A 26,277-nucleotide genomic window follows, 5' to 3' on the forward strand; every position below is an offset into this window, starting at 1 on the left:
TACTTGCAGTCTATTTAATCATTTTTTAGTATTCTGCATTTTTAATTTTGTTTCATGATTTTAGGTTTTTTCGATGGCGAATTTCGTACGGATTTTGTTGAGGTTTGGAGGGTTGGTTGCTATAAAGAGGTGTTTACGATGTAATGGCTCGGTAACTTCGGTTAAGTGTTAAACCGTTGTAATAAAGTAGTATACTATTATGAATACCGTATGATACTACCATTATCATTTTATTATACTATTATGAGATTATTAATGTACTAGAGTTTTTTACCTCGACATATTGGTTTGATTGTGTTATGATGTGTTTTATGTATTTTATCAAAACCCTAGATTGAAATTATGAGATTATTAATGTACTATTTTATTGGTTATGTTGGAATACTTTACGTTGGTGTTGTTCTCAATGTTCTTGTCATTTCAGTGGTATATTGTTTGTAACACAATTTCATGTCACTACTATAACCGTAATATACTATCATATCAGATTAATGTACTATATTGAAATTATTAATATACTATGTGGTTGAATAATACGGGATCCATAGTCGATTAACGAGATCCATAGTCGAATTAGATCAATAAGATAGTCTATTACATGATATAAGGAAAATTACCCTAATTGATTAGTATTTCAAACAAACATATTATTCAGTTTCCATATATATTATTATTTTTTCATATATATTATTATTTACCCTAATCGTTTTCATATAATAAGGAAAATTACCCTAATTGATTAGTATTTCAAACAAACATATTATTCAGTTTCCATATATATTATTATTTTTCCAATAGTCAATTAACTAAACCCATAGTCGAATTAGATACATGGGATAGTCTATTAAAAGATATGAGATAGTCTATTAATTTTAAAACACAAATCCGCCGCCGTCACTTCTCAAATCTAGGGTTTTGATGATTCTTCGGCCCATAGTCGATTAACGAGATCCATAGTAAAATTATACCAGTGGGATAGTCTATTAAATGATATGAGATAGTATATTAATACATATGTAATTCAACTATGCATCTCGTTAATCAATTATGGGCCGAATAATTATCAAAACCCTAGATTTGAGTAATCCTAGATTTGAGTAACCCTATATTGGAGCAGTGACGGCGAGGGCGACGGCGGCCAACGACGATATCACTTCTGGTGGATGTCCTGCCCATCAATTGTTGCAATATCACTGATTTAGTGCTCGAATTCGGTATGCGATTGTAACAGATCTGCAATTACACAAACGTGATAGTCGATTTAGCCAAAACATATCAACAAATCGATGGACTATAGCGATGCAACGAGCGGCGAAGACGTACCTATGGCGGCTTGCTCGGAGTGCACGTAGTCGTCCTTTCACGGCAGTGCAGATATCTTTCGCGTTCAATCGGCCGTTCCGGGAAGTGGTTGTGGGAGGTTTTGCAGTTTATTTGATAGTGGGTTTAACGGGAAAATAGGAAGGGATTTGATATTATTTCAAAAGGTAAAGTAACGGGATTTGTGGGATTTGATTGAGGGTAATTATGTAATTAAGAAAAGTTTGGGCTTTTATCAAAATGGCAAATTTAAATTTGGGTCTACCCCTATTTTTTGAATGTTTAAGGGGGTTATATCTAATAGACCCTTCTTTTTAAGTGTCGTTTTAGGCATTTTTTTTTGCATATTAAGTGTCACTTTAGAATTTCAAGATAGGGTAATATTTTTTGTTCAATTTTACCCTACAATTAATGAAATATTAATGAACTAATAAAGAGAGATTTAAAGTCACAAAAGGGTTAATTTTCTCAAATATAAATTATTTCCTCTAAAATTAAGAGTATTTATTAACTTTCTTAATTGGTGGCATTTATTCTGAAACGGATGGAATAACAAGCAACCTTTGTGACACGAATGCAAAACTTTTATGTGCATTTTTACCTTTATATTTAATTTAGCTGCATCTTTTCTTGTCCATATATTGTAATTTGTCAAAATAAAATGGATCGCGACTACTCGAAATACTTGTTCCAATAAGAGGGTGTTTGACTAAGCTTATAAGATGTTAAAAAGAGCTTATGAGATGTTTAAGAGCTTATAAGCCCTTTCAAAGTATTCGGGAATTTTTTTTGAAAAATATTTTAATTGTTTTTTTAAATATGTTGTTGGAGAGCAAATAAAATTTCTTAAAAAAGTACATCTAACCCCACCTTTTTATTTAATATCTTATAATGAGTAAAAATAGCAGATAAGCTCATTATTCATAATGAGTAAAAATAGTGGATTTCCAAAAATTAAAAAAAAATCCGCACGATACACTTTGGTCGAAGATGGAGAGATGTGATGTCTTTCAGCCAAAATGTAATGGGTCATAAAGCCCAATTTTCCTGTATCAACCCACCACCACGAGAGGCTCAAGTATAAATTAAATGAGCCCAAGTTTAATTTGATCAACCGATCCCAAATAATTGGATCATAGTGGTTTGATCTTAACGTTTGATTTCCTCACTTAAAGTGTATGAACCCTATTTTTCCTTGACCGCGATTTCTGTCTTCTTGCTTCATGTTACTGCCTGAGACTCTACAATCATAAATCAAATGCCACCATCCGCGGCTGACTTTGACTTTCTAGTACTACCTTCACAGGTTACATTTGACTTGAGTTCTATTTATTGTGGGCATGTAGAGTGGAAGCGGATAAGACACATAAATTGACCTAGACTTGACATAAATCCCCAAATTCTTCTTATGCTAGATCTGGGATAGGGTTTTGGTGAGTGTAAAAGTTTGTGTGCTTAATATTTAATATATGCTTCTTTTGTGGGTTTCTAGATAAAATAGGGGTTGAGAGAGAGTGTGAGTGGAGATTTGTTCTTCTTAGGCACTCTGGTTGTGTTTCGATGGAATTCCTTTGTGGAATCTTTGGTATGAAATTTAATTGGAAACTGAGTTGTATTCTCTAATTGATTACTCTTTTATATTTCTTTTTTTACGTTTATTTGCATAATTGTAAACCTCCTTGATAAATTATACTGCGGTAAAAATTTTAGGGGTGGGCTGGTAGGGCAATCATATGAAACCCCTGGAATTACTACTATTACTGAAGTTTTGGTAATATGAAATTCATCATCATTGTCGTACAAAAAAATCGGTATACCAAAATTCGTACGGTACGGTACAATATGGTAATAGTAATTACCAATTTACATTAACTACTAATTGTGTCAAAATTAAATATCATTTTTTCAAAACAATTTATCACATATTCATGTTTAAAATTCTCGAGAATTCTAAATATATGTTTTTAACTTACCAAATATAAAATACATCTTAAATAATCTTAATGTAACTACATCATTAATAATATCATTTAAATTATTTTTGACATACCAAAAAATTACAACTAAATTCAACTATTAATAATTAATTAGCTACTAACTTCACATTTTATATAAAATAAATAAATTATTAAAATAAAATTTTGTTTATTTTTATTTATTAATAATATTTTGGTACAGTAGAGTAATACAATTTTAATAATTTTGAGTACCGTTTTTCTACCAAAATATTTTTGTACGGTACGGTATGATACCGTAATTATTTGGTAGAATGTCGGTAGGGTTCGGTAAGACGCCGAGTTACTACGGCAATATGGTAAAAAAAAAAATCACCCTTAGGTAAAATACATTTTATCCCCTTGTATTATAACCTATGTAACACATACTTCTCGTACTACGAAAAATACACTTACCCCTTAATTTAGTGATCAATCTATTTGACCCTTAACAATGTTAGTTATTAAAAAAAAATACAATTTTATCATTAAATTCAATATATGTTTTCTAATAGTTCCTAAGAGCAACTCGGGAGATATCAAAATGGAGCATTAAACATTCATTTGATACTTGATATAATACTTTGATGCTTCTAGAAAAAAATTCACTCCAACTACAAGTTTCAAATAGATTATCAAATTTTAAATATATGAATAATTATATTTTTTAAATGTCACATGTCAAATAGTGATAGGTTGATGGAGTGGTTATATTTTTTATACCTCATTTTTCAGGGAGTATTTTTGCACCTCGGGGTGGTTGAGTATCAAAATAATTCTCACCATTGGAGTATCAAAGTGGTAGTTTTTTAGTTTTATACTTCATTTAGTTCCTTCATTGGAGTTGCTCTAATGATACCTTGTTTTTGTTAAAAAAAAATTTATATTTTCGCACTATGCCTAAATTTATTAAATAAATATTTAACACAGTATAATTTTGCAAATATTGGATTAAAACATTCTCATTAAGTTTATATTAAAAATTGTAATTTTACGTTAATATTTTTTTAACAAAACATGTTAATGTTTTATTATATTTATTCAAATTTCATTTAATTTGGCGTTTTCATTTAAGATTAACTGTACGAAATTTTAGGTTACAAATAAATATTAATTTTTTATTTACATATTTGATGAAGTAAATAATTTCATCCAATATATGAAAAAAATAAACTTTCTAAATGTTTATTTCTAATTTAAATACTTAAGTAGTGAATATTTTTTTTAATCCGTGATTTAAAACGAAAATTGCTATCGTTGATATTTATTTAATTTCTTCATAATCATGTATTATTTTTAAAATAAAAATATTGTCATTTATTAAAGATTATTAAAACTATATTAAATTTATTTTAATACTAAAACCATTAAGGGTCAAGTAGGTTGACCATTAAATTAAGGGCGTAAGTGTTACATATAGCAAGGTATAAGGGTGTAAAATATATTTTACCCATTATATTACTAAGATTTATTATTATTTGTTGGGTAAATTTCATTTTCTCTCTTGTATTTTGCCTCGATATTGTTTACCCCTTCTACTCTTGATTGCTTCGATTTGTTCCCCAATATTTGAAAAAAAAGTCTCAATGTGGCCTTCGTCATTAGTTTTTAGACCTTTGACCGTAACACCGTTCGATCAAGTATGAAAATTACAAAAAAGCCACCTTCCCAGTTTAAATAATTATTAAAAAAATAAATCGTGGCTGGCATAGAGAACTATGTTTTCTCGTTGTCTTAAACTTTTTTATTATTTTATTTTTCGTTTTTTTTATTTATTTTTTATTTTTGTAATAATTATTTAAACTGGGAGAGGTGGCGTTTGTAATTTCAGTGCTTAGATCAAACGGTGTTAAGGTCGTCCGACAACGAATAGCGAGGACCACATTGAGACAATTTTTCAAATGCACGGACAAATCGATACAATCGAAAGTAGAAGGAGATAAAGTGATACCGATCTTGAAAGTACACTCCACCGAGGAATGGAGCCAAAATAAAAGGGGGAAATGCAATCTATATATATATAAAAAGACAATACCTTGCCTCATTTTCTGACACGTGGCAACTTAGGGTTTCTAACCCTAGGGCAAGTTTTATAATTTTTACTATTTTTGGGTGTAAAAATGAAAAACCCATATTTCATCTCCCCTAAAATATATCAGCCGTTTTTCATCATCTCTCGTCTAATTTTCCTCTAATTTTTTATCCCTAAATTTCTCTTTCAAAACCCACTCCTTCAACTGCACAAACCGCCGATTGAAATCAGTTTTCTTCATTTGTTTTAGATCTTCTCATCTCAAATTTCATGTCTCATCTGTATATAACACAAATTCTCACACAAATCTTTCAACAATTATTACTTTCCAGAAAATTGAAGCTCTAAAATCCGCCGGTCAAAAGTTCAACAAAAATCATCCGACAGTCGGAGTGAAGGACCATTTGCTGCCAGCGAACGCCACTGCCAACGGTGGTTGAAATTTCAAGTAAGAAATTTTTCTTCTCCAAATTTTTCTATAATCTGCAAAAGGACCAAATTTAAGCAAAAACGTTGGAATTAGATTGGACCCATTTATTTTAAATTATTAACAACAATAATTGGGACACGTGAATTATTAGCATATCTACTTCTTCAATGTTTTGCCTAGCAAAGAGCCCCCATCCATATATTCCTGATTTGCCTAAACAAACCGGATAATTTTCTCTTTTCTGAAGCATAGCCGAGTAAAAGAAATACATGAGAAATTTTGATATGCAGGGATTTAGTTTACGTGTTGTTGGTTTATTTTTATTTTTTCATTTTTTATGGTTTTATGATTCAAGAACAAGGCCCGTCAAAAAGTGAAGATGTTTTTTCGTTTGCTTTTTCGTAATTGTTTGAAAGTCTTGGGACTACTTTTAGAAGAAAAAAAAAATCAACGTTGGCATCCCCTGAATTAACTGCAACTCACGATTCGTAACCTCTCAACAAGTTTTTTTTTTTTTTTTTGTACATCAGTTGTTTTCACGATCCGTAACTTCCCAATTCCAATTTTATTTCACATGTGTAAACCAACCCGAAATATAATTTTGTTTTTCGTTTGCTAAAAAGGAACGAACACATGAATCTTTCAAAAATTACTGATGCCCACAATATTAAAGCTGCAACTGAATAATTACTAAACAATTTTTGGGCGTGGGAATGTTTGAAACTGTAGTTTTGATGCATCCAAAATGCTTCTCAAGAGGTTAGTGATAGTCGCATTTTATGTTCAAAATTCAAATTTATTGGGTTTTTTTTCAGGTTCTTTGTCTTTTTATTTGTCTGGTTATGACGTAGAATTTTGTCTCCAGGCACGCAGTTGTCTTCTTTCTTCCAAAAAATGTGATAGTATATCGACAAAATTGAAGGAGTTTGGACGGAATTTGAGGTTTTCTTGCTTATCACAGTATGTATTTTAATTTAAGGAGTTCTTGCTTATGATTTGAGGTTTCTTAATTTTTTTTTTTTTTTTTTTTTTTTTTTTTTAATTGGGGTTTGCATTAATAGTAGTTTTATATGATGTTATTAAAGTTCTGGGGCATCGATGATGACGATGCGGTTTCTAGGACATCTTTTTCATTTTTTTTTGCATGATATTTCTGATATTACTATTATCATGATATTTGTTACACGATTATTGCCCCTGTTTTTAGATGACAATAGTGAACATTTTCTCAACTTTCTGATTGTTTGATAGTGAATATGTGTAGTATTTCCCCTGTTTTTAGATAATATATATTATTTTTAGATAATATATACTTCGAAAATGTATAATATTTTTCAAATTGACAATGTTCCTTCATTAAATTTATAGTCATTAAAGTGATGAAGTAATGATTAATTTCTATGAAATGAAGATGAAAGATGACCGTGACAAGGTTATAAGCTTGATTCAAACTAAATTAAGCACTTTTGACAACTTTTGTTACAAATTGTGTTAAGTTTTCTCCCCCGTTAAATCAGTGGTATGAAATGTTTTGCAAAATCGGTAGTGTTGGCTTGTGTTCTTTTCCCATTTCATGTTGAACCGTTCGTTTTTCAGAACTTATTCGCTCTCGCACTATAGTTATGTAATTGGCAAGGAGTTAATAATTGAATTTGTTTTACCAATTTTGGATCTGAATGATGTCTAACCTGATCATTTCCAGCATATGGTGATTTATATCTTTCAATTATTTCATCATCAAGTATGTGTAACTGATAGATAGTATTGTGGTGATTTTATAAATTCCACCCATTTGATTTTATTGGTATGTGATAATTTTTGATGATCTTATATATAAATGGAATTACCAGTTGGGTATTCTTAGGGCCATTTCTGAGATTGAATATCGACCATAAAGCATATACATGTACACCACCTCATATGATTTATGCAAAGAACATTCATATATTGCGGATTTTGTGGGAAAAAGAACACATAATTAAGTATAAATTGAGACAAGTAAAAGAGATGGTGTTGGCAGTTTAGTGGGGTTTAGGTTTTTTTTTTAGGATCAGAGGGTGTTTGGGGTTGGGGGGTCTCAGGGTGAATTGAAATTCAGAAATCAAATAAAATCGAAATGAAGAAGGTGGGATAAGATGGATGGTTTTGTTTTCTTCTTTTACATTGTCTTTTGTTCAAATGTAGAGAGAAGTAAGCTATATTAATTGATCGAATTATTATTTAGTATTGTAATTATTTGAGGCAAAATCTCAGGGCAAATAAGCTACACATTATGCCACTAGCCACATGATTTAATTATACTCTATTGTGTACAGTAAGAATTCGTTTCTGATGTAGAAATTCAGAGGGAACAAACGTTGGAGAGACGTCTGATGGTGATTTTCAAATTCATTGGTTTAAATCTTCAGACATCTCATATTTTATTTTAAATTGTATTAGCTTTTTGTTGTTGAAATATTATTTCTTGATCAAGTATTTTGAACCACGTTTCAGGCTCATATGTAAAGCAAAGGGAAGGTGTTTGCATACCTTATCCGAATAGTAAGCTCACTTGGCTGCTGCAGGTTTGACTTGACACCTATTCATTCAATCAGCTATTTAAGATTTCATTCAATTATGTGGCTACGCAGCTTTCAATTCCTCATAGTTGCCAAAATCATTGTCGTTTTAAAAGTTTCAAGTTTTCAAATATTGCCAAAATGGCAACAACATGACATTAATGTCCTGTATGATTTATTAAATGTGACATTCCATTGGCAATTTACTATATTGAGAGATTACTTCTCTCTTAAAGTTGTAATAATACAGAGATCATTTGGGTTATTGGATGGCCAGATTAGATTAACAGCAGAAAGTTCCATCGAAGAACAACATATCAAGTTCCGCTAAAAGGTAATATATTTTCATTATTATTTTATTCATGGGACACAAATTTTCTTGATGATAAATTTTGAGGGAGGTTATTTTTTTTAAGCTCAATCAAAAAGCTCATTGGCTTTTGCCTATACATACTCACGAGAGATATCCCCATTCAGTTGGCAAATTCTGAGCCAGCTGTGAAAATGGAGTGATAGAATTTGGAATTAAGAGGTGGGGTTGCTGAAGAAGGCAATTGAGCGAGCAGTTTAAGTTATTCGATCAAAGCGGCGGGACTTTAATTTGAAGTCATTATATTTATTTTATGCAGAATATTTGGAGTATTTATTTTGTGCGACATTTCTATAATAATTATGAATAAAATACACTAAAAAATATATTGAAAAGGTATACACATGAACTCCAAAATTATTACATTATTTTGCAAATTTCAAAACTACGAATATGGATACATGTAATTCATCATAATTTTAAGTATTCTGATTGTAGCTACATATTGGTACAAGTTATCATATTTCAAGTATTTTATTGTTGAATTTTCTAAATATTTAATTACATATTTTTTGTTAGATATATTTCATTTAACATATTAAATATTATAATTTTAGAGTGTAATATCTTTGAAATATATTTTGTGATAAGTTTCGAAAATATCCACTTTGCATAAATTCCATAGTGACAGGAGAAGAATATATAAATAAATAAATATATATATGTATATATACATATTATTTAAGTTGGTACTTAAATCAAACAGAATGGACTTTGGCTTTTTGCCGAATTCTATCATATTATATATCAATTATCGAAAATAGTATTCCCCGTGCATCGCACGGGTGAAATACTAGTTTACCCTTAGTTGTTAATGCAATTACTATTAACTTATTTTTCAACCTTCATACCAAACTCAAGCATAGTTGAGAAATCATGGAACCCCAACTCTTACATTATTTATTATTTTATATACAAATACAACGATAAATTTGGCTCCACGTTCCAACCATATTCTACCTTTGTTTAATTAATTTATCAGAAACCATTGATACAATCATCCTATTTTGATTCTTTCGGAATTCCGGGAATTCTCTCTCTCTCTCTCTCTCTCTCTCTCTCTCTCTCTCTCTCTCTCTCTCTCTCTCTCTCTTAATATATATATATATATATATATATATATATATATATATATATATATATATATATATATATATATATATATATATATATAGATATGGAGAGTTAGATTTAGAGAGAGAAAGTGATGGTGGATTGGAGGGGAAGTTGAAGAAAATGGGGAGAGGAGAGCCGGGGCATAATTGTAAATGTTCATACAATAGGGCAACTCTGACTGTGTGTTCCATCAATATTGTAGCTGCTCTCTTTGTGCTCCGCTCTCTCTACACTCATCTTGTTGATTCTCATACCAGTAAGAACAACTTGTTCAATTTTGTCAATTTTAATTTTCATTAGGAAAATTGTTTGAATTGATTTTTTTATTTTTTTATTTCCTTTTTTCTGTTTTTGCATTTATGTGCTGATGATGAATTAGGTCTTGAATTAGTACTTTTTGATTTTATTTTACAGCATTTAGTTATAGTCCAGACCAGATTAGGCAAATGCAGGTGTCGAATGGAATCCGAAAAGCATCTGAACCTACAAAACTTGTTGAACTGGTGAGATTCCGATTCCGTGTTGTTTGTCTGGACGACATAGCAATGTACCTCGATAAATTAATAACCTCGCTTGAATAATAATAATTTATTCTTGTCCCTACTTGGTAAAAACTTATTACATTATTAGTTCGATAATTTAATATTTCGCGAAATTAACAGAATTTTGCTAGTCTCTACTATATTAATTTATATAGGTTTAATCGTATTTTAATTTGTTAGTTTTTGCAATAAATGTATAATTTTTCGGGAGTTTTTTTTTTTTCTGAAGGTGACACGATTAAAGAAAAGAATTGCAAAGGAAGAAAGTGTGGTGGAACTGCCGCGGCATTTGAAAGAAAAGCTAATCGGCGAGATTCTGAAGAGGTTAAGAAGCTTAGATGCTGCAACCAATACAACAGCTCAACGAGGTGCGAACGAATTTATTTTATGACATATAGTTTGATTCAATGCAACTCTGCTTTCTATGCCGATCTTTCATTTAAATTCGAAGTTTTCATACTGGTACTATTTATTGATGCACGTTAATTGTACTGTCTCGGTGTCTCTACATTCGGTTATCTTTATCGAATTTGTATAGAATGAAAAACGAAAATTTGGTTCAATTTCTAATTGTTTGCTTTGATGGACCGTAGCCTAAATCTGAGGTGATCAAGAAAATTAATATTTATTTATTTATTGTTAAGCAGACGCAGTTGAAACATGGCGCAAAGAAAAATTAAAAGAAGCTAAAAAGCTCGTTCGTGGGAAAATCTTAAATTCGACAATTTTGCCTGAAGAAGCCGGTATGAATATATATGATAAATAGAAATTACGATTACAAATGATTTTCCTTTGGTTTCAGATTATTTAAGGCAATAAAATATTCACTTTGATCCGTCATCAGAAATTGTCGTAAGAGCATTGAGATCTGGTTGGGTAGAATTGGCAGAAGAGATTGGTTTGTGGATACCGGTTGAGATCGTTAACAAGGAACACGATGACAAACCCGAGGGTGAAGAGGAGTTTGGTAATTACTTGGCATTTTTCTTTTATATGTTAGAGCTCAATTGCTTTTTAACGCTCGTGTTATGGGTGGAAATTGTAACGGAGTTTCCGATTTCTGACGATTCCGTTCTGAAATTTTCCAATTTTTTAATTTGAAAATATTTTTTATTCCGAAAACCAAAAATTCCGTTTTCTGAATTTTCTGATTTTTTTTTTTTTTGGATTGGAATTGGAATATACACGCTATTCCAATTTCCGGTCCAAATTTATTTTCCTAACGTAATTCAAGAAATTCCGATTTTTTTTTTTCTTTTTCTGAAAGTTACATTTGTAGTATCAAAATTATTTGTGTTATATATTTTAGGTTACTAATTTTGTTTTCAAATCCGCCGACTGTGATCCGAAAATTTCCGAGTTTTTGTACAATTTTTTTCATTCCACTTCCCGAAATTCCGATTTCCCATTTTCCTGAATTTTCTTGGAACATAATTGGAATTAGCTTTTCACTTCCGAGAAAAAATCCATTTTTTTTTCTAAAAGTTCTAATTCCGATCCATCCGATTTCCACCCCTAATTCAAATATGTTTTACTAGTGAACAGTAAAAAAAATCTTACTTTACTTACGGATTAGCTAAAATTGATCACAGATAGATTGTCAGAAAACGAAAAGTTCTTGTTCTCGGGTATTGAATTTTTTCTTTTTTTGAAGAGATCTTGCCAGGGAGACAGCTACCAGCTGAATGCCACGCGGAACTTCACACAGACTATGGTGGTGTTGCCGTTCGATGGGGGCTGACTCACCCGAAAGAGTCGGCCTACGATTGTTGTATGGCGTGTTTGGATCAAGCCAAAAATGCCAATCAAGGTGTTAAAAAATGCAACATTTGGGTTTATTGCCCATCCGAGACGGGATGCTTCTCTCCCGATATTTATCAACATAAAAATCAAGAATGCTGGCTTAAATATGTAAGTCCACCCCCGTTTTTCCGGTGACATATTTATCAATATCTTGAATTTTATTATTATTATTATTATTTTTGCGCCAGAGTAGTGAAAATTGATTCATTCTGCATTAATTAATTTCTGCAGTCAGAGACACCAAAATTGAATTTCAAGGGTACATATTCCGAATCATACCGAGATACGCATCCAAACGCACCACTAATTGTTCCGTGGGTATCTGGGGTCGTTAGCGTGTGAAAAGTTTTGACGAACCGATTAAGTTGCTATCTTATTTTTGTCGTTTGTGAAAAATTTGGCTTCAGCTCTTAGTTTCGTTGTTGTATAACACGAAAAGTCGAGAACTCATGTTGATAGTAAGTTAAGATAAAAAGTTACATCTTTTGTATATTTGAACATTCAATATTTGCCTTTGGGCAATTCAATACTTGTGACACTGAAAATTGCAAATTGTAAAAATTTCATGGCTCGTGTGATTCGTCACTACTAGTCTATGTCTGATTGCTGACTACCGCTTTACATCAAAGTTGTTGTTGTCGAAACGTTGGGCGTTGACTGGTCAAGATTTTCCAAGGTGGTTCCGGCGCCGTTTTTAGGGCACGTTTGGGTGCAACGTTTCCAGGTAAGTAGGTTCTATGCTTTGGTCGGGCTGACCGGAATTGCCGAAGTTGTAGAGCATGTGGCGGAATGTATTGCATTTTGCACGCCCAAATGTATGAGCACCTAAGATTACTATATATATACTATTAGGCCCTATTTGTTTGGGAATATATGATTCAATTAATATACCAATTTATATATTTTGATTTCCAAAACAAACAGAAAAAAAAACGATTTTGATTAAAAAAATGCAGAAAATCAACGACTAGGTAATGGGCTTTTGATGGCGGCTACTGCAGCGGGTGATTAAAAAGTGAAAAAAACAATTTTATCCTTCAAAAATATTTTATTATTGTAAACTAAGTGGTTTTATAGACAATTCATATATAATAATCGAATTTAACAAATTTAATAGAAGATCTAATCTGATAAACCGAATATACTACTAAATGAATAATTAATTAGTCAGTAGAGAGTTAATCCAATCTCATCTAATCTGATAAATCCAATATAAGTAACCGTACAAGCGCGTAGTGTATAAAATATTAGACTGGAAAGCGAAAAAGTATTTTTTAATAGATCAAAGTATACATAAAATATGCAAAGGGTAGAATTGGAAACCAATATTTGGTGGAACCCAAATAGCTTCATCCTATCCTTTTAATTAAAAAACAAATATATAAAAATTAAAAAAATTCCAATCAAAATATTGTTATATCCTCACATTTCTTATGTATTTTTATATCTAGTTACACATAATTTTGTTTTATCTTATAAATCCAATTCTTTTTTGACACAAAAATAAATCAAGAACCTTCTCAATCTTGAAGCGCAGCCATATAATAATTTTTTTTCTCTTCCCCAAAGGTTCGATTCTTAACATCATATTCAGTTTAAATCATCTCTCTTGCAGCTGATATATGAGTGGCTCACTATATATTTTTCCTTTAATTTTTATTTTTTTTCATCTTTATTAATTACTGTGAATTTATCAAACTGTGTCGTTTATGTGAATCAGGCATGTTGGGGAAATATATTATATATGTGGTTGAGCTATTTCTGATTATTGTATATTACATATTATTTATTTATAAATGAAATTAATTTCTTGATTAGCTGTGGATATATAGATTTGCTGCTTTTAGATTTAATCACAGTTAATTATCTATTTTTATTGCAATGATATGTAGATGTTAAATGAACTGATAATGCAGTATTGGCAGCCTAAACGAGAGTTCTCGATTATCTACGAAAACTTGTCGTACGAATGAATGAGTGCTGTAGAAAAGAAGCATCCGTGGAATGTGTTCGACGGTGTGAAGATCATGGCCGTTGATCCACCGGAGGCGTTGATGGCGGAGATTAATTCCGCCATTGCTTCTCTCGAGTACGCTCGTGCTCCCGTTTTTTCCAACAAATCGTTAGCGTATTCGGAATTCGATGCTCGAATGGCGGATGAAGCGTACAAGGCAGGAATGGCTTCCATGGCTGCAGGTAACGTCGACGAAGCCGTAGTATCGTTAAACGTTGCTCTGTCGAAATGCCCGCCTCACAAGACTTTTGCCGTTGCGAAGCTTCAATCTCTTATTTCTGTTACATCACAACAGCTTCAGAAATCTTCTAATAATTGATTCGTTTTTCGTTTTTTGTTTTTTTAAATAAAAATGCAGTTCTTGATACGGTTTCGTGTCGTACTTAGCTGCCCTTTTGGCAATCTTGAAATTTCTCGATATGTTTTTCGTATGTTCGATCGGTCCGATAACGAGGGAGGGTGGAGGTTATATTTCATCTTTGGCTAAAGTCTACGTCTTATAAGTTCCTACATCTCGTATATGATGGTTTCGGATCTTATAATTTTAGAAATAAAGTTATCGTAGTGTTTGAACGGTATTGGTTTTATTAGTTAGCTGTCATTTGAAGCACATTTTCGATCATAATAACGATAATTCGAGTTTTGATCGACGGAATTGTGCAAAATGAGCGAGAAAAAACTAGGAATTTCCAATCATATGGGGTAAATTACAGCCATCCCTGAGGTAAGATCAAATTACGAAGAAAAAAAATACCCTCGTATTTGGGTTATTACACCCCCCTAAATGAGGAATTTTCTTACACGTTCACCCTTGTGGTGTCAAATTTAGTGGAATTTTCTAGATTATGTGGAATATTCTCCAGTTTGTACCCGTTTTATCCCATTCTAGCTCCACATTTTGAAATAAGATGATCGTAAAATATGTCTCTTGCCTTGTAAATATCAGATTATGGTACATTCAAAAACTGCGCACAAAACGAGTACAAACTAGAGAACATTCCACGGCCGGAATCTAGAAGACTATGTCGAATTTGACACCATAAGGGTGGACGTGTAAGAACATTCATAGTTGAGGAGTGACTGTAATTACCCAAACATAAGTGGTATTTTTGTAATTTGACCTTACCTCAGGCGGGTGGCCGTAATTTACACTTGTATACAATATATTATAGATATATGTTAGAACTTTTGTATCTTGCTTTTATCTTTGGCTTCACCCCAAAGATTGTTGTGTACTAATAGTAGTACCATACACACCTCTCTTTTCCACCTACAAACATGATGAATATGTTTTATCAAGAAAAGCCACCAAATCCCATCAAGAGATTCAAATTCCTCAAGGATTTATTCACCAAATGCCATTCTTTTCGACCCGATTCAATCCCCGAAGAAGCGGAGCCGATCACCGATTTCGACCACCAAGAAGAGGTAAAAAAAACTCACTTCATCTCTTCGTTTTATCTTTGAAAATTCCATCATATTTGTTGTAACAATTTTTTTTTTTTTTTTGTATGACAGGTATTTATTTCAGCAATCGTAGGTAAATACATCGAATCAAAACACAAACGAAGAAAATCCCAAATCGGAATAGATAGCTTTAAATGGGCTCTATCTCCACAAGCAACCGAAAAAAGGAGTACATGTGGAGAAAACAGAGAGGAGTTTCTCTCTGCATGCAGTAGGCTCTCGCGATGCTCGAGCGCCACTAGCTTTGACGAATCTTTCTCTGTTAAAGCACGTTTTTCTCGATCTTCGAGCTTAAGTGGGACCCATGTTGATCGGGATTACTTCATCGGCAAGCAATCTTTTATTATTCGGGAGATGATTATTGAGTGTCAAGGGTGGCCGTTCGGCCTTTGTCGGAAGACTTTGTTGCAGCCTCCTCTGCCCAAGTGTCCGTCTAATTCTTGGTCGTGGAGAAGGAACGGCCGAAGGGTAAATTAGTAAATATACACGAATGAATTTTGTATTCCGATAACATATGTAGTTGAACTAATATCGAGTCATATTAAAGCTATGAAGTACAGAAACTTCAACTTCTCAACGTTTCCGCGTTTCGTGTCGGAAACTCGAGGACACCTGCCGGACACCTTACGGGCCATTTTGCGATTTCTAAAAACTAAAAAGTTAGAAACATGTTTGAATAGCAAATTTTCAAATATTTTTGTTGTTTCTCGAATTATTTACATGATTTAATGATCAGTTGCAAATTAATAGTTGATAGTAAAAATTATTTTTAATATATTTGTACACAATATATAAAAAGAATGTATATATAAATAAAAACTTATATATATTTATTATAGAATATTTATAAATACACCGGTATACTTTTAGTATTTACATGTTTCTCCCAAATTCCGGTATCATAAAAAAAATCAGTGTTGAGGTCAAAATTGAACCTTGGTTAGATTAGTCAACGCCTCATTGACCCAATACATGCATCAATTTTGTTATAAATACTCAAAAGGTGTGGAGGAAAAACATCAAAACTCATATCCATTGAGAAAAAAACTAATCCTCTGAAAATAACTCTCTTCCTCTACAATGGCTGCAACCAACAGTGAGCTAGACTATGAGTTTCCACCATTTATCAAAGTCTACAAAAACGGCAATGTCGAAAGATTAACCGGAACCGACACCACGCCACCTGGCACCGACCCTCAAACGGGCGTTTCCTCTAAGGACGTAAAAGACATAATCCCGGAAACTGAGGTTTATGTCCGAATCTACCTCCCCAAACTCCCGACCGCCAATCAGAAGCTCCCAATTCTTGTTTATTTCCATGGGGGCGCATTCTTCGTGTACACCCCTTCTTCTAATCTCTACCACAATTACATGAATGCCCTCGTAGCCGAATCCCAAGTCATCGCAGTTTCCGTGCACTACAGGAGGGCTCCGGAGCACCCTCTCCCCATTGGTTATGAGGACTCATGGGCCGCGGTCCAGTGGGTGTCGGCCCACAGTAACGGCGACGGGCCCGAGCCGCTCCTCAACCGTCATGCGGACTTCCAGCGAGTGTTCCTCTCCGGCGACAGCGCGGGCGGCAATATAGCGCACAACTTGGCCATGGCGGTGGGGAATCCCGACGCAGGGGTAAAATTGGAAATTCTTGGGATCGCGTTGGTGGATCCGTATTTCTGGGGGCCGGATCCGATCGGGTCGGAGGCGCTTGACCCGGACAGGAAGGCGTACGTGGACCGGCTGTGGCCGCTGGTTTGTCCGTCGTGCCCGGTAGACGACCCGTGGATCGACCCGGTTGGGCCGGGTTTAGCGGGTCTCGGGTGCTGGAGAGTGCTGGTTTGTGTGGCTGAGAAGGATATTTTGAAGGATAGAGGGAGGCTTTATTTCGATGCGTTGAGTCGGAGCGGGTGGTTGGGTACGGTTGAGATCCATGAAGTCGAAAGCGAGGGGCATTGCTTTCATTTGCACGACTTGAATGGCGAGAGAGCTAAGGAGAGGATGACAAGAATGGCTGCTTTCTTCAATAGGGATATGCCGCCTGCATATGCTTCAACACTAGCGAATAGTATCGAACCGTAATAATTTATGATTCATGTAATAGAATTTTGCTTCAGACGACAATTATTTCTATCGAATTTGCAATTTTTGTATGTCCGTAAAATGATGAGTTTCATGAAATGGGAAATGTTGCCAGTACAAATGAGTAGATGTTAATACAACCAAATTAAAGATTTGTGCTATCTCTTTCTCTCTCTCTAGAAAACAACTGTGTCGAGCATTGTGCCTAATGTCTGGACGATGTTTGAAGACATCAAGTTCGAGACGTGCTCCTCGAGATGCTTCTTTGCGTCTTGCTTTCCCACGTTCGCGATTGCTAGTTTTTCCGGTGGCAATTCATCCTCATCTTGAACTGCTTTGTTGTATTTGACAGCTAGCTTTAGCATCTCCTGCGTGTTTTCAAGAAAGTATAACTGCAACATTAATACAAGAAAATCGAAAGAACAAAGTAGAGCTGGATATATATTACGCCGAATAACATCTTTTTATATACACAATCACTTCTTGACCAAAAGTAAACAAGGCCATGATTGATATTATAAGAAATATATAAAGTACGCAAAATTCCTGAAAAATAGCAGTTCTCCAAAATATATTCGCAATTTGACAAGTCGATGCCCGGAAAAGAAGCATTATAAGTAAATTTGCGAGCCATATACCACAAGTTTATCAAGTCAATTGGCTTCAATTGACGTTTTAGTTTACTATTATTTTTTTTTGACATTCTCAGACATTCTAAGACAATCACAGTAATCCATGTATTCATTGCCACAAGCTGTAAGAAAAAACCGAAGAGAGAGAATACAATGTACCTGGACAGTCTGCTCGTTTGTTTTGGAGTGCGCGTCAAACCGCTGCAGGGTCAAACCATCCGTCCATTTCTTCTTGTGAAGATTCAGAAGCATCTTCTCCTCGAGTTCGTTCTTTCGGTAATTTATGGCTATGGAGTAATAGTGTCGGTTCAACCCATGAATCAAAGCCTGCAACGAATGAGATCAACTCTGCAAAAATTAGAAACTGAAACGTAGATGATTTTGACCAAAAGTCAAAATACGGGCTTTTACCTGGATAGATGGTTTATTAAGGTGTCCGAGGTTGGACGTTGTTTGTCGTGGCTCTTGACCAAGCATCATAGTCTGTGGGTTAATCAGACGGAAGGCGTCGATTACGACTTTCCCTTTAACACTCTGAATTGGATCGACAACCACCGCTACTGCCCTCTGATTCAAAGCTTCAAAACTCTGCATGATTAAGACACACGATTTTATTCAAGAAATCGACAAAACTAGTCACGGTAAATAAGAAGTTCAATACTAATTATTGAATGAACTTGAGCGTGCCCACAGAATATTAAGTTTTTTTTTTTCGAAAAATAAACAATCGAGATTAAGATAAACAAAAACACCAACAAACATAATACGAGCATGTGCCTAATATAAATATTGCATCAGCGTAACTAAAAAAACGATATTTTGAAAAGCACAATGCGTAAATAATAGAAAAAGGTCGTAACCTGTTGTGTATTTATGTCTACACCAGAAAGCCAGCATCCAAAACCGGGATGCGAGTGATACCAACCAACCACCATCTCAGGTCTGTAACATATAAAACAGAAATGCTTAATTATTGATTAAGAGGTAAAAGCTTCAGACTCCAATCAAATCAAAGAGGACGAAATCACGACTTGAACCTCAAAACGAAAAATGAGCCAACCGTGTAAAGTTTCTCCAATAAAAAATGCATTATTACTTCAGTTCAATCATCCATTTTTTCGACTTTTAAAATTTCGAAGTCCTAAATTTCTGAAAAAATCCGTCTCCTTTAAATGCGAAGAACCTTCACGAAATCACATGAACGCTGCAATTTATGATGCTTGAGAAAGAAGAATATCGAATTTCAAACAACAATAAATCTGAAATTACAATGAAGCAAAAATTAAATTATTGAAAATTCATTCCAGATTGGTAGACGTACCTGCCAGTTTGCTTGAGCATGTCAAGCATGTTAGTCTGGAAAACATGATCGACAGCCTCAACGCTGACACCTGTCCCACTTTGCGGCATCGCAAAGACGTCCACCACACGCACCGTGTACTCGTCCACAAACTCACCCAGCATCAGCCCCATCACTTCCATCGGTACTCCTGCCCTACCTGTAACAATTGATGACAGTAAAACCTCGATAAATTAATACTCGATAAACTAATAACCTCGATTAAATAATAGTTTCTCTCGGTCCCAACTCATGTTAAATTATTAACTCGATAATTTAATAATTTGCTAAATTAATAGAATTTCCCGTCTCCACTATTAATTTATAGAGATTTAACAGTATTACACACCACCGCCGCATAAACCCTAATTTCTTGTGTAAAATGAAGAGAAGGCGCAATCGGTAAATTAACAAATGAGAAACCCTAGATTTACCGTGTTTGAGCATTTTGAGGAGGGCGAGAGATGAAATGTAGACTTGCTCCGATGAGTCGAGGGTTGGGGAATCCGGCGGTGGGTGGCCGAGGGCGCCGCCGGCGCCAGCAAACATCCGGTGTAGTCTTTCCATGCCCGCCATTTTCTTTTTCGTTCTGTCTTTTCTCCGGTGGTATTTTCTTTGAATCAAAAATTTATGCTTTGAGCTAAAATTAGAGTTTCGAATTTTCGAAGTTCGATTTCTTTGGAAAGAAGACAGGACTTTGCAATGACACCCTTTTATTTTCTCTAATTTCGATTTGTGGCGGTGAAAACTTTTTTTTCTTTTTTCTTCTTTTTTTTTTTTTTAAGATTTCGCACCCCAGAGGCTAATTTTGTCATTTCAATTTTCTGATAAAAATATTTTTGATAATTTGGGTCGTATATTGTTGATATTGAAATCAAATTTTTTTTCATTCCGAATTCTGAGTTTTGGATTTTGATCTGCGGTTTTTTTCTCAAATCTGTTTTGAAATACATTATCAAATTCGTTTCAATATCAAAACTAAGTATATTTTAAATCAAACTAGTACTTTACGTATGGAGATCAAACTAAAGATCAAAATTTATTAACCTAATAAGTCAACGAACTAAAAAATATCGAGGTTTTAAATTTAAAACAATCGAACAAAAAATCATCACACACAATTATAAACTGACAATGTTGGAATTATATATATATTATTCCCATATATATATATATATATATATATATATAATTCCAACATTGTCAGTTTTGTTGTAAATAATATGGAATGTGTGGTTTCCTAACTTAACCACTTTGAGGGTCTTTTCAACCTCCCACTAGTGTAAACTTCCCACACCTTAGTCCCATGATGTGTGTAGGAAATAACTTCCATGGAACTTCCATTTGTAACTCCTCCTTGTAACTTCCGGTGGCTTACACCTATATCAATGAGAAAAACTCCCTTCCCATTGATACCCACAATTATCTCTCTACGGATTGTTGTCATTTGCATTCTCTCTTTCTCTCTTTGTCTTGTTATTTACATTCTTATGTATTTCAACAAACACAAACCAAAGCACTAGATAAATAGGTCATTTTACAACACGTTATCAGCACGAAATGCTCGTTGTGATCGTGGAAAGACAATCGTTCGTGGGACTAGGATACTTGAAGAATTTGTGATTCAGGTGCTCGTGAAAAATGAACTATTTTTGGCACGTGGATGCTTGAAGAACTTGTGATTCGAGTTCGTTCGTGAAATGGTAATCTTGTTCGATGAATACAATATATTCTTCAACATTTGGGTTTAAGCGTTTCAAGTAAGCCGTAATCCCTTGCAATTTTGATTTCGTAAGAGATGCACTAGATCTATTTAATGGCATGAAATGCATGAAGTACATATTTATCTTCAAGTCATTACTTCATTTATACTGTGGATAATTTCAAAATATGATGTGATTCGTAATTATTGGAAGCATGCTTAATTATGTTATAGTATGGTATAAATATCACAATGATTGTTTTTGGTATGTGGTGTAGCAAATTATTTTATCATTTGCATTCATTCCGGATTCAATGAATAGCGACGATAAATGTGTGATTGTATATTGTCAAAGGATTATAATACCTTGCTGGTTTATTTCATGTTTCGAGGATTTGATATGAAATTGTATTATGAATGTTTTATTATAGTATTTAGAATACAGTGCACTAAGAAGCTTATGAATAAATATGCACTGTAGAATGAGGGGTGAATATATTTGATGATGCATGTGAAATTGTTTATGTTTCTTACTGAATGTGATTGTAGCCATGTTAATAGAATTTTTTTTTTCTCGGTTGAATTTGTATTGCATGAATTGTTAGAAAATTTTGCTACAATAACTTGGTCATTTCATTTTAAGATGATCTAATGCACTGCTGATACTTGATAGCATTTTGGATCCATTTAGTTAATTCATGATTACCTACCGGAATAATTTCAGAATTAGTTCGTGGAATTTATATGAGATTGTACATGTTATATATTGTTTATATTATTTAGCATGTTATATTTTATATATTTGACAATTTACAAAGTCTTAATTGCATGAAGATTTTGGTCCATCTCTAATGGAGAATTCATTCAATTGATCCATATCTGCCATATGTAATTTTGTGATATGAAAATGGTAAACAATATTTCGTTCGTCGTTATGGTTTAATTTATCGTATGTAATCCATGAATGTGTATGAACATGTGGTGTATGAATTATTAGACCGGAAGTTCTAATATGTGCAAAATATTCATGAAATTGTTTATGGAGGTTACATTCCCATAAAACAATAATACTCCTTATCTATCTGATTTGAGATGAAACACATGAGCAAACTCGAGTTTACCCAACTTAATGTATTTGGTGAAAGTTTTGTCGGTTGGATAATGGATGTTAAGATCCATACGCTTAGTGAGCAAGTGAGAATGATTGTTTTCGAGAATAATTTATTAGGCAAGCCCAGAAGGCTGAGACTATGTTCTGATTACGAGATAATTAGATGAAATCCTTCGTCTGGAGTATTCATCAAACGATGGGTTCCCATAAAGAATGGTATAACCTGACTAGTCGTTTTGATTACCAAAAGACAATATACTTGCCGGAAGCAAGGAACAAGTGAATTCATAAACGATTTGTATATGAATTTTAAAATCCAAATAGAGCTCAAAATCAGAACATAGATATATGTTTTATATATGGTGGATCTAAGAATTGGTCGCGCACCTGAAGTGCGAGGAACGTTGGGGCTGGAGATGCAAATAATAATGCACCAGCCTAGACTGAGTTAGTATAGGTAAAAAATTTCAATATATAGTCCATCGCTCAGCTTCCATACTTGGGCACATCTGACCAAATAACCCATGTTGGGATATGATTGAACTTTTGATTTCATGCATTATGATTATTTTATTACTCGGGTTTATTAGTTTATTGAATTTCAATCATCCTACTTCATATGCTCATGTTAGGAACCATATTCATATTTTGATTATGTCTAGTTTATGCTCTAGACCAGATATTTATGCTCTAAGTTAATTATTATGTTATTCAGTGGTGTTTGCTTGATGAATTTATTTAGTACCTGAAGTACTGAATATATATGATTAGATTTATATAACTCTATAGACATGACATGTGGGGATAAATCTCTGGCAGATAGTGCGACAACACATACTATCCTGAGAGATATGTCGTACTTAATTAATTTCATGTCTATTTGTAGCAAAACCTCTTTGATAACTAAATGAGGCACATGTAGTTTTGATAGATGGTTATGATAATGTCCAAATTATATATCTCATGGCACATTTTTGCCCATTAAAGTAGCTCATTTTTTCTCCACGTTCCAGTAGAACGTTGTTAAACTTTAAAGATATTTGAGCTAATGGTTATTTTGTTGAAACCATTGAACACAAGAAATTGATATGTGCATCATCTCTAACGTGTACGGCCAGAATCGTACATTGGGAAAATTAGAGGAATTTTCGACACGGTTATATAGAACAACAATTTGTATGCCAGAAGCATAAGTTGTCGATTGCTCGAAATTAAGTAATTCGATTATCGATTATATGTCAGCATACGCACATAAATGTAATGATTCAATTCATTTCTTGGAGGTAATCCAAGGAGATATATGTGGACTATGTATCACCATCTTCAACTAAAATTTAGAACCTTAGACAGACGATCTCTCACCCGCTCAAATTGCGGACTATCACTTTGATGAGACTGTTTTCCCGCCGTTAGGGGGAGGAAAGAACGTCCACACTACCGTTCCTGAAGAACGGCGTGAAATCGAGTGGGACGACCCTATAGTGTCTCATCAAGATCCCATACATTAGAGAATTGATACATAGATTAATAGATCATCCATACTAACGTTCCTGAAGAACGACGTGAAGTCGTGTGGGATGACAATATAGATTTGCAAGTAATGTGCATCGTAACGTTCCCGAAGAACGGCGTCAAGTCGTATGCGACAACTTAGAAATCTGCAATGAACGTCTATACTAATGTTCCTACATAAAAATATGAAGTCGTGTAGAACGAATAATGCTAGACTTATTCTCCGATTTGAAAAAGTGACGAGATCTCAAGTAAGCCAGCAATGGCAGATGTCCTAGAAGGATAAAATATGGGTAGGCCATCAATCCCTGCTAACCAATCTTGCCTCCCTGCCTAGAAGAGGGGGAGAGCAATGGGATCAAAGGATTCTCATCTCCAGAAGAGAATAATGCCCAACTGAGAATCCGGTTAGCACAAGTACCAATGGGATCCCACCTGATCCATCTCTTAAAATAATTCTAGAATATGGATTCGTCTAGGAGACGAAGTCGGGGGACGCCTCGACATCAATATCCATTCCCGAGAATAGGAAAATCTCAGTTAGTTATTCATGCAAATGAGATGTTGTATCAGGCTGAAATGATCATCGATGACAAATTTCCTTACACAGTAGCTACTGAACTTTTTATTGGGTGATGATATATAACCTTGATCAAATAAGTGTAAACAAAGGGATGGTCCGCCGAAATGAGAAAATAAACAATACGAGCTGAATTTGATTCCTCGATAAAATGAAGAGTGTAGAGACCAGTAGTTCCTACAACTCCTTGAATTTCACCCATGGGATATAAGTGAGTACTCACAAAGAAAAGAAACGAGATTGGGAGCCAAAAAGCTCATCTCATAGCTCAAGGAATGAAATGAGATTGGGAACCAGAAGATTCATCTCATAGCTCGAACGAGATTGAGATCTAGGAGCCTCATCTTATAGCTCAAAGAATGAAATGAGATTGGGAACCAGAAGATTCATCTCATAACTCAAATGAGATTGGGAACCACAAGATTTATCTCATAGCTTAACGAAATTGGGAGCCAGGAGACTCATCTCATAGCTCAATCAATGAAATGAGATTGGGAACCAGAAGATTCATCTCATAGCTTAAACGAGATTGGGAGCCAGGAGACTCATCTCATAGCTCAATCAATGAAATGAGATTGGGAACCAGAAGATTAATCTCATAGCTCAAATGAGATTGAGAACCAGAAGATTCATTTCATACCTCAAATGAGATTGGGAACCAGAAGATTCATCTCATAGCTTAAACGAGATTGGGAGCCAGAAGACTCATCTCATAGCTCGAACGAGATTTGGAGCCAGAAGACTAATCTCACAGTACAATGATTTATGAGCAAATGAGATTGGGAGCTCGAAGACTCATCCCATCATTCAAGGATTTCCTAAGCATCTTGAGATTGATTTTAAAGAGGTATACTCTTTCATGGTGAATGTTATTAAATACGTGGTCACAAAGTATCTAATGAGAATCTAGATACAAGTATTTATATGAAAGTTCTAGAAGGACTTCGATTTCCCGAAGCAATTAGTTCCAGATCACGGAACATAAACTCAGTTGGGCTAGACGTTCACTTTAATTATGACTAGAAATATTCCAGAAGAATATAGGACAATTGCCTAAGTGAACAATTGCTCGGAAGAGAATATGTGAACAATAACTGGTTTTGATTGTTCCTATTACTACAATTTATATAAAGGACATAAACTTGATTTAGACTAGAAGTCAAGTAAGAAAAACTCAATTGTTGAAAATTTGAGTTCAAGATCAAAGATCTAAATGAGACTAATTTGTTGTCTCTACCAACTTAAAATTTATCATGTCAATTATATTTATGTCCATCAATCGAATTACATCGAGAAGATGTTATGGATAAAGAGAAATTATCGAGTAACACCTATGGGAGTTTGACAGTGATATAGGTCCAATAATTCATTCCGTCCCATGGAGGAGGACGAGGAAGTGTTAGCACCAGAAGTGCCATATGTAAATGCAATATATGCATTATTATGCTTAACTCCATGTACTCGATATGATTTAGCGTTTTCGGTACTTTATTAGATAGACTTATCTCACCTTACCGACACGCCCTATACATCAATGAATGATGCAAAACTTGTGATTTATATTGGCATTGACTAGAAGTCATATCCACACAAAGATCATTCCCAATCTATGGTTTAGTATTGGGAAAACAGCTATGTCTTGGGTTCTATGAAATGTACCTTAGTTGTCACTAGGTCAA

At 33.9% G+C, this 26,277-nt stretch overlaps 4 protein-coding genes, 1 long non-coding RNA gene and 1 pseudogene across 10 annotated transcripts; 5 read left to right on the forward strand and 1 right to left on the reverse strand.

Moving 5' to 3' along the window:
- The first annotated feature begins 5,408 nt into the window (after positions 1 to 5,408).
- LOC148771869 (uncharacterized) lies at positions 5,409 to 9,022 on the forward strand. 5 transcript variants are annotated; one of them, XR_016030331.1, is made up of 4 exons: positions 5,409 to 5,794; positions 6,642 to 6,736; positions 8,092 to 8,668; positions 8,751 to 9,022. It is a non-coding gene; the product is annotated as an uncharacterized LOC148771869 (long non-coding RNA). The 5 variants fall into 5 exon arrangements; XR_016030330.1 differs by lacking the exon at positions 8,751 to 9,022 and having other exon boundaries at positions 5,412 to 5,794; positions 8,092 to 8,151; positions 8,270 to 8,740; XR_016030329.1 differs by lacking the exon at positions 8,751 to 9,022 and having other exon boundaries at positions 5,409 to 6,535; positions 8,092 to 8,740.
- Positions 9,023 to 9,857: 835 nt separating this feature from the next.
- LOC105971290 (uncharacterized) lies at positions 9,858 to 12,765 on the forward strand. The gene is made up of 7 exons (XM_012996138.2): positions 9,858 to 10,076; positions 10,235 to 10,323; positions 10,592 to 10,730; positions 11,010 to 11,105; positions 11,207 to 11,329; positions 12,017 to 12,273; positions 12,397 to 12,765. Exons 1-7 carry the CDS (start codon positions 9,941 to 9,943, stop codon positions 12,505 to 12,507), a joined length of 951 nt encoding a protein of 316 aa, XP_012851592.2. The 5' UTR covers positions 9,858 to 9,940; the 3' UTR covers positions 12,508 to 12,765.
- Positions 12,766 to 13,580: 815 nt separating this feature from the next.
- LOC148771870 (uncharacterized) lies at positions 13,581 to 14,630 on the forward strand. Its single transcript, XM_088815577.1, has 2 exons — positions 13,581 to 13,734; positions 14,058 to 14,630. The coding sequence occupies exon 2, from the start codon at positions 14,139 to 14,141 to the stop codon at positions 14,496 to 14,498; it is 360 nt and encodes a 119-aa protein (XP_088671703.1). The 5' UTR covers positions 13,581 to 13,734; positions 14,058 to 14,138; the 3' UTR covers positions 14,499 to 14,630.
- Positions 14,631 to 14,767: 137 nt separating this feature from the next.
- LOC105971359 (uncharacterized) lies at positions 14,768 to 16,223 on the forward strand. Its single transcript, XM_012996206.2, has 2 exons — positions 14,768 to 15,607; positions 15,698 to 16,223. The coding sequence occupies exons 1-2, from the start codon at positions 15,458 to 15,460 to the stop codon at positions 16,121 to 16,123; spliced, it is 576 nt and encodes a 191-aa protein (XP_012851660.2). The 5' UTR covers positions 14,768 to 15,457; the 3' UTR covers positions 16,124 to 16,223.
- A 429-nt stretch (positions 16,224 to 16,652) lies between these two features.
- LOC105971395 (putative carboxylesterase 2 pseudogene) lies at positions 16,653 to 17,843 on the forward strand (annotated as a pseudogene). Its single transcript, XR_016030333.1, has one exon. The product of XR_016030333.1 is annotated as a putative carboxylesterase 2 pseudogene (transcript).
- On the reverse strand, positions 17,786 to 20,490 carry LOC105971396 (26S proteasome non-ATPase regulatory subunit 14 homolog). Its single transcript, XM_012996248.2, has 6 exons — positions 20,128 to 20,490; positions 19,676 to 19,853; positions 19,215 to 19,296; positions 18,766 to 18,942; positions 18,514 to 18,681; positions 17,786 to 18,090 (listed from the first exon to the last, which is right to left on the reverse strand). The coding sequence occupies exons 1-6, from the start codon at positions 20,267 to 20,269 to the stop codon at positions 17,899 to 17,901; spliced, it is 939 nt and encodes a 312-aa protein (XP_012851702.1). The 5' UTR covers positions 20,270 to 20,490; the 3' UTR covers positions 17,786 to 17,898.
- Positions 20,491 to 26,277: the final 5,787 nt, after the last annotated feature.

Source organism: Erythranthe guttata, chromosome 3, assembly GCF_056151865.1.
Source record: "Erythranthe guttata isolate IM_541 chromosome 3, IM_541, whole genome shotgun sequence".
NCBI classification, from domain to species: domain Eukaryota; kingdom Viridiplantae; phylum Streptophyta; class Magnoliopsida; order Lamiales; family Phrymaceae; genus Erythranthe; species Erythranthe guttata.

What these genes read in the sequence shown, in the direction of transcription:
- LOC105971290 (XM_012996138.2), top strand. Translation starts at nt 9,941, where the DNA reads ATGGGGAGAGGAGAGCCGGGGCATAATTGTAAATGTTCATACAATAGG. An exon ending in CAATACAACAGCTCAACGAG is followed by an intron (nt 10,731 to 11,009) that starts GTGCGAACGAAT and finishes ATTGTTAAGCAG; the next exon opens with ACGCAGTTGAAACATGGCGC. An exon ending in AAGAATGCTGGCTTAAATAT is followed by an intron (nt 12,274 to 12,396) that starts GTAAGTCCACCC and finishes TAATTTCTGCAG; the next exon opens with TCAGAGACACCAAAATTGAA.
- LOC148771870 (XM_088815577.1), top strand. Translation starts at nt 14,139, where the DNA reads ATGAGTGCTGTAGAAAAGAAGCATCCGTGGAATGTGTTCGACGGTGTG.
- LOC105971359 (XM_012996206.2), top strand. Translation starts at nt 15,458, where the DNA reads ATGATGAATATGTTTTATCAAGAAAAGCCACCAAATCCCATCAAGAGA. An exon ending in ATTTCGACCACCAAGAAGAG is followed by an intron (nt 15,608 to 15,697) that starts GTAAAAAAAACT and finishes TTTGTATGACAG; the next exon opens with GTATTTATTTCAGCAATCGT.
- LOC105971396 (XM_012996248.2), bottom strand. Translation starts at nt 20,269, where the DNA reads ATGGCGGGCATGGAAAGACTACACCGGATGTTTGCTGGCGCCGGCGGC. An exon ending in ATGCTCAAGCAAACTGGCAG is followed by an intron (nt 19,297 to 19,675) that starts GTACGTCTACCA and finishes TATATGTTACAG; the next exon opens with ACCTGAGATGGTGGTTGGTT. An exon ending in TAGACATAAATACACAACAG is followed by an intron (nt 18,943 to 19,214) that starts GTTACGACCTTT and finishes TTAATCATGCAG; the next exon opens with AGTTTTGAAGCTTTGAATCA.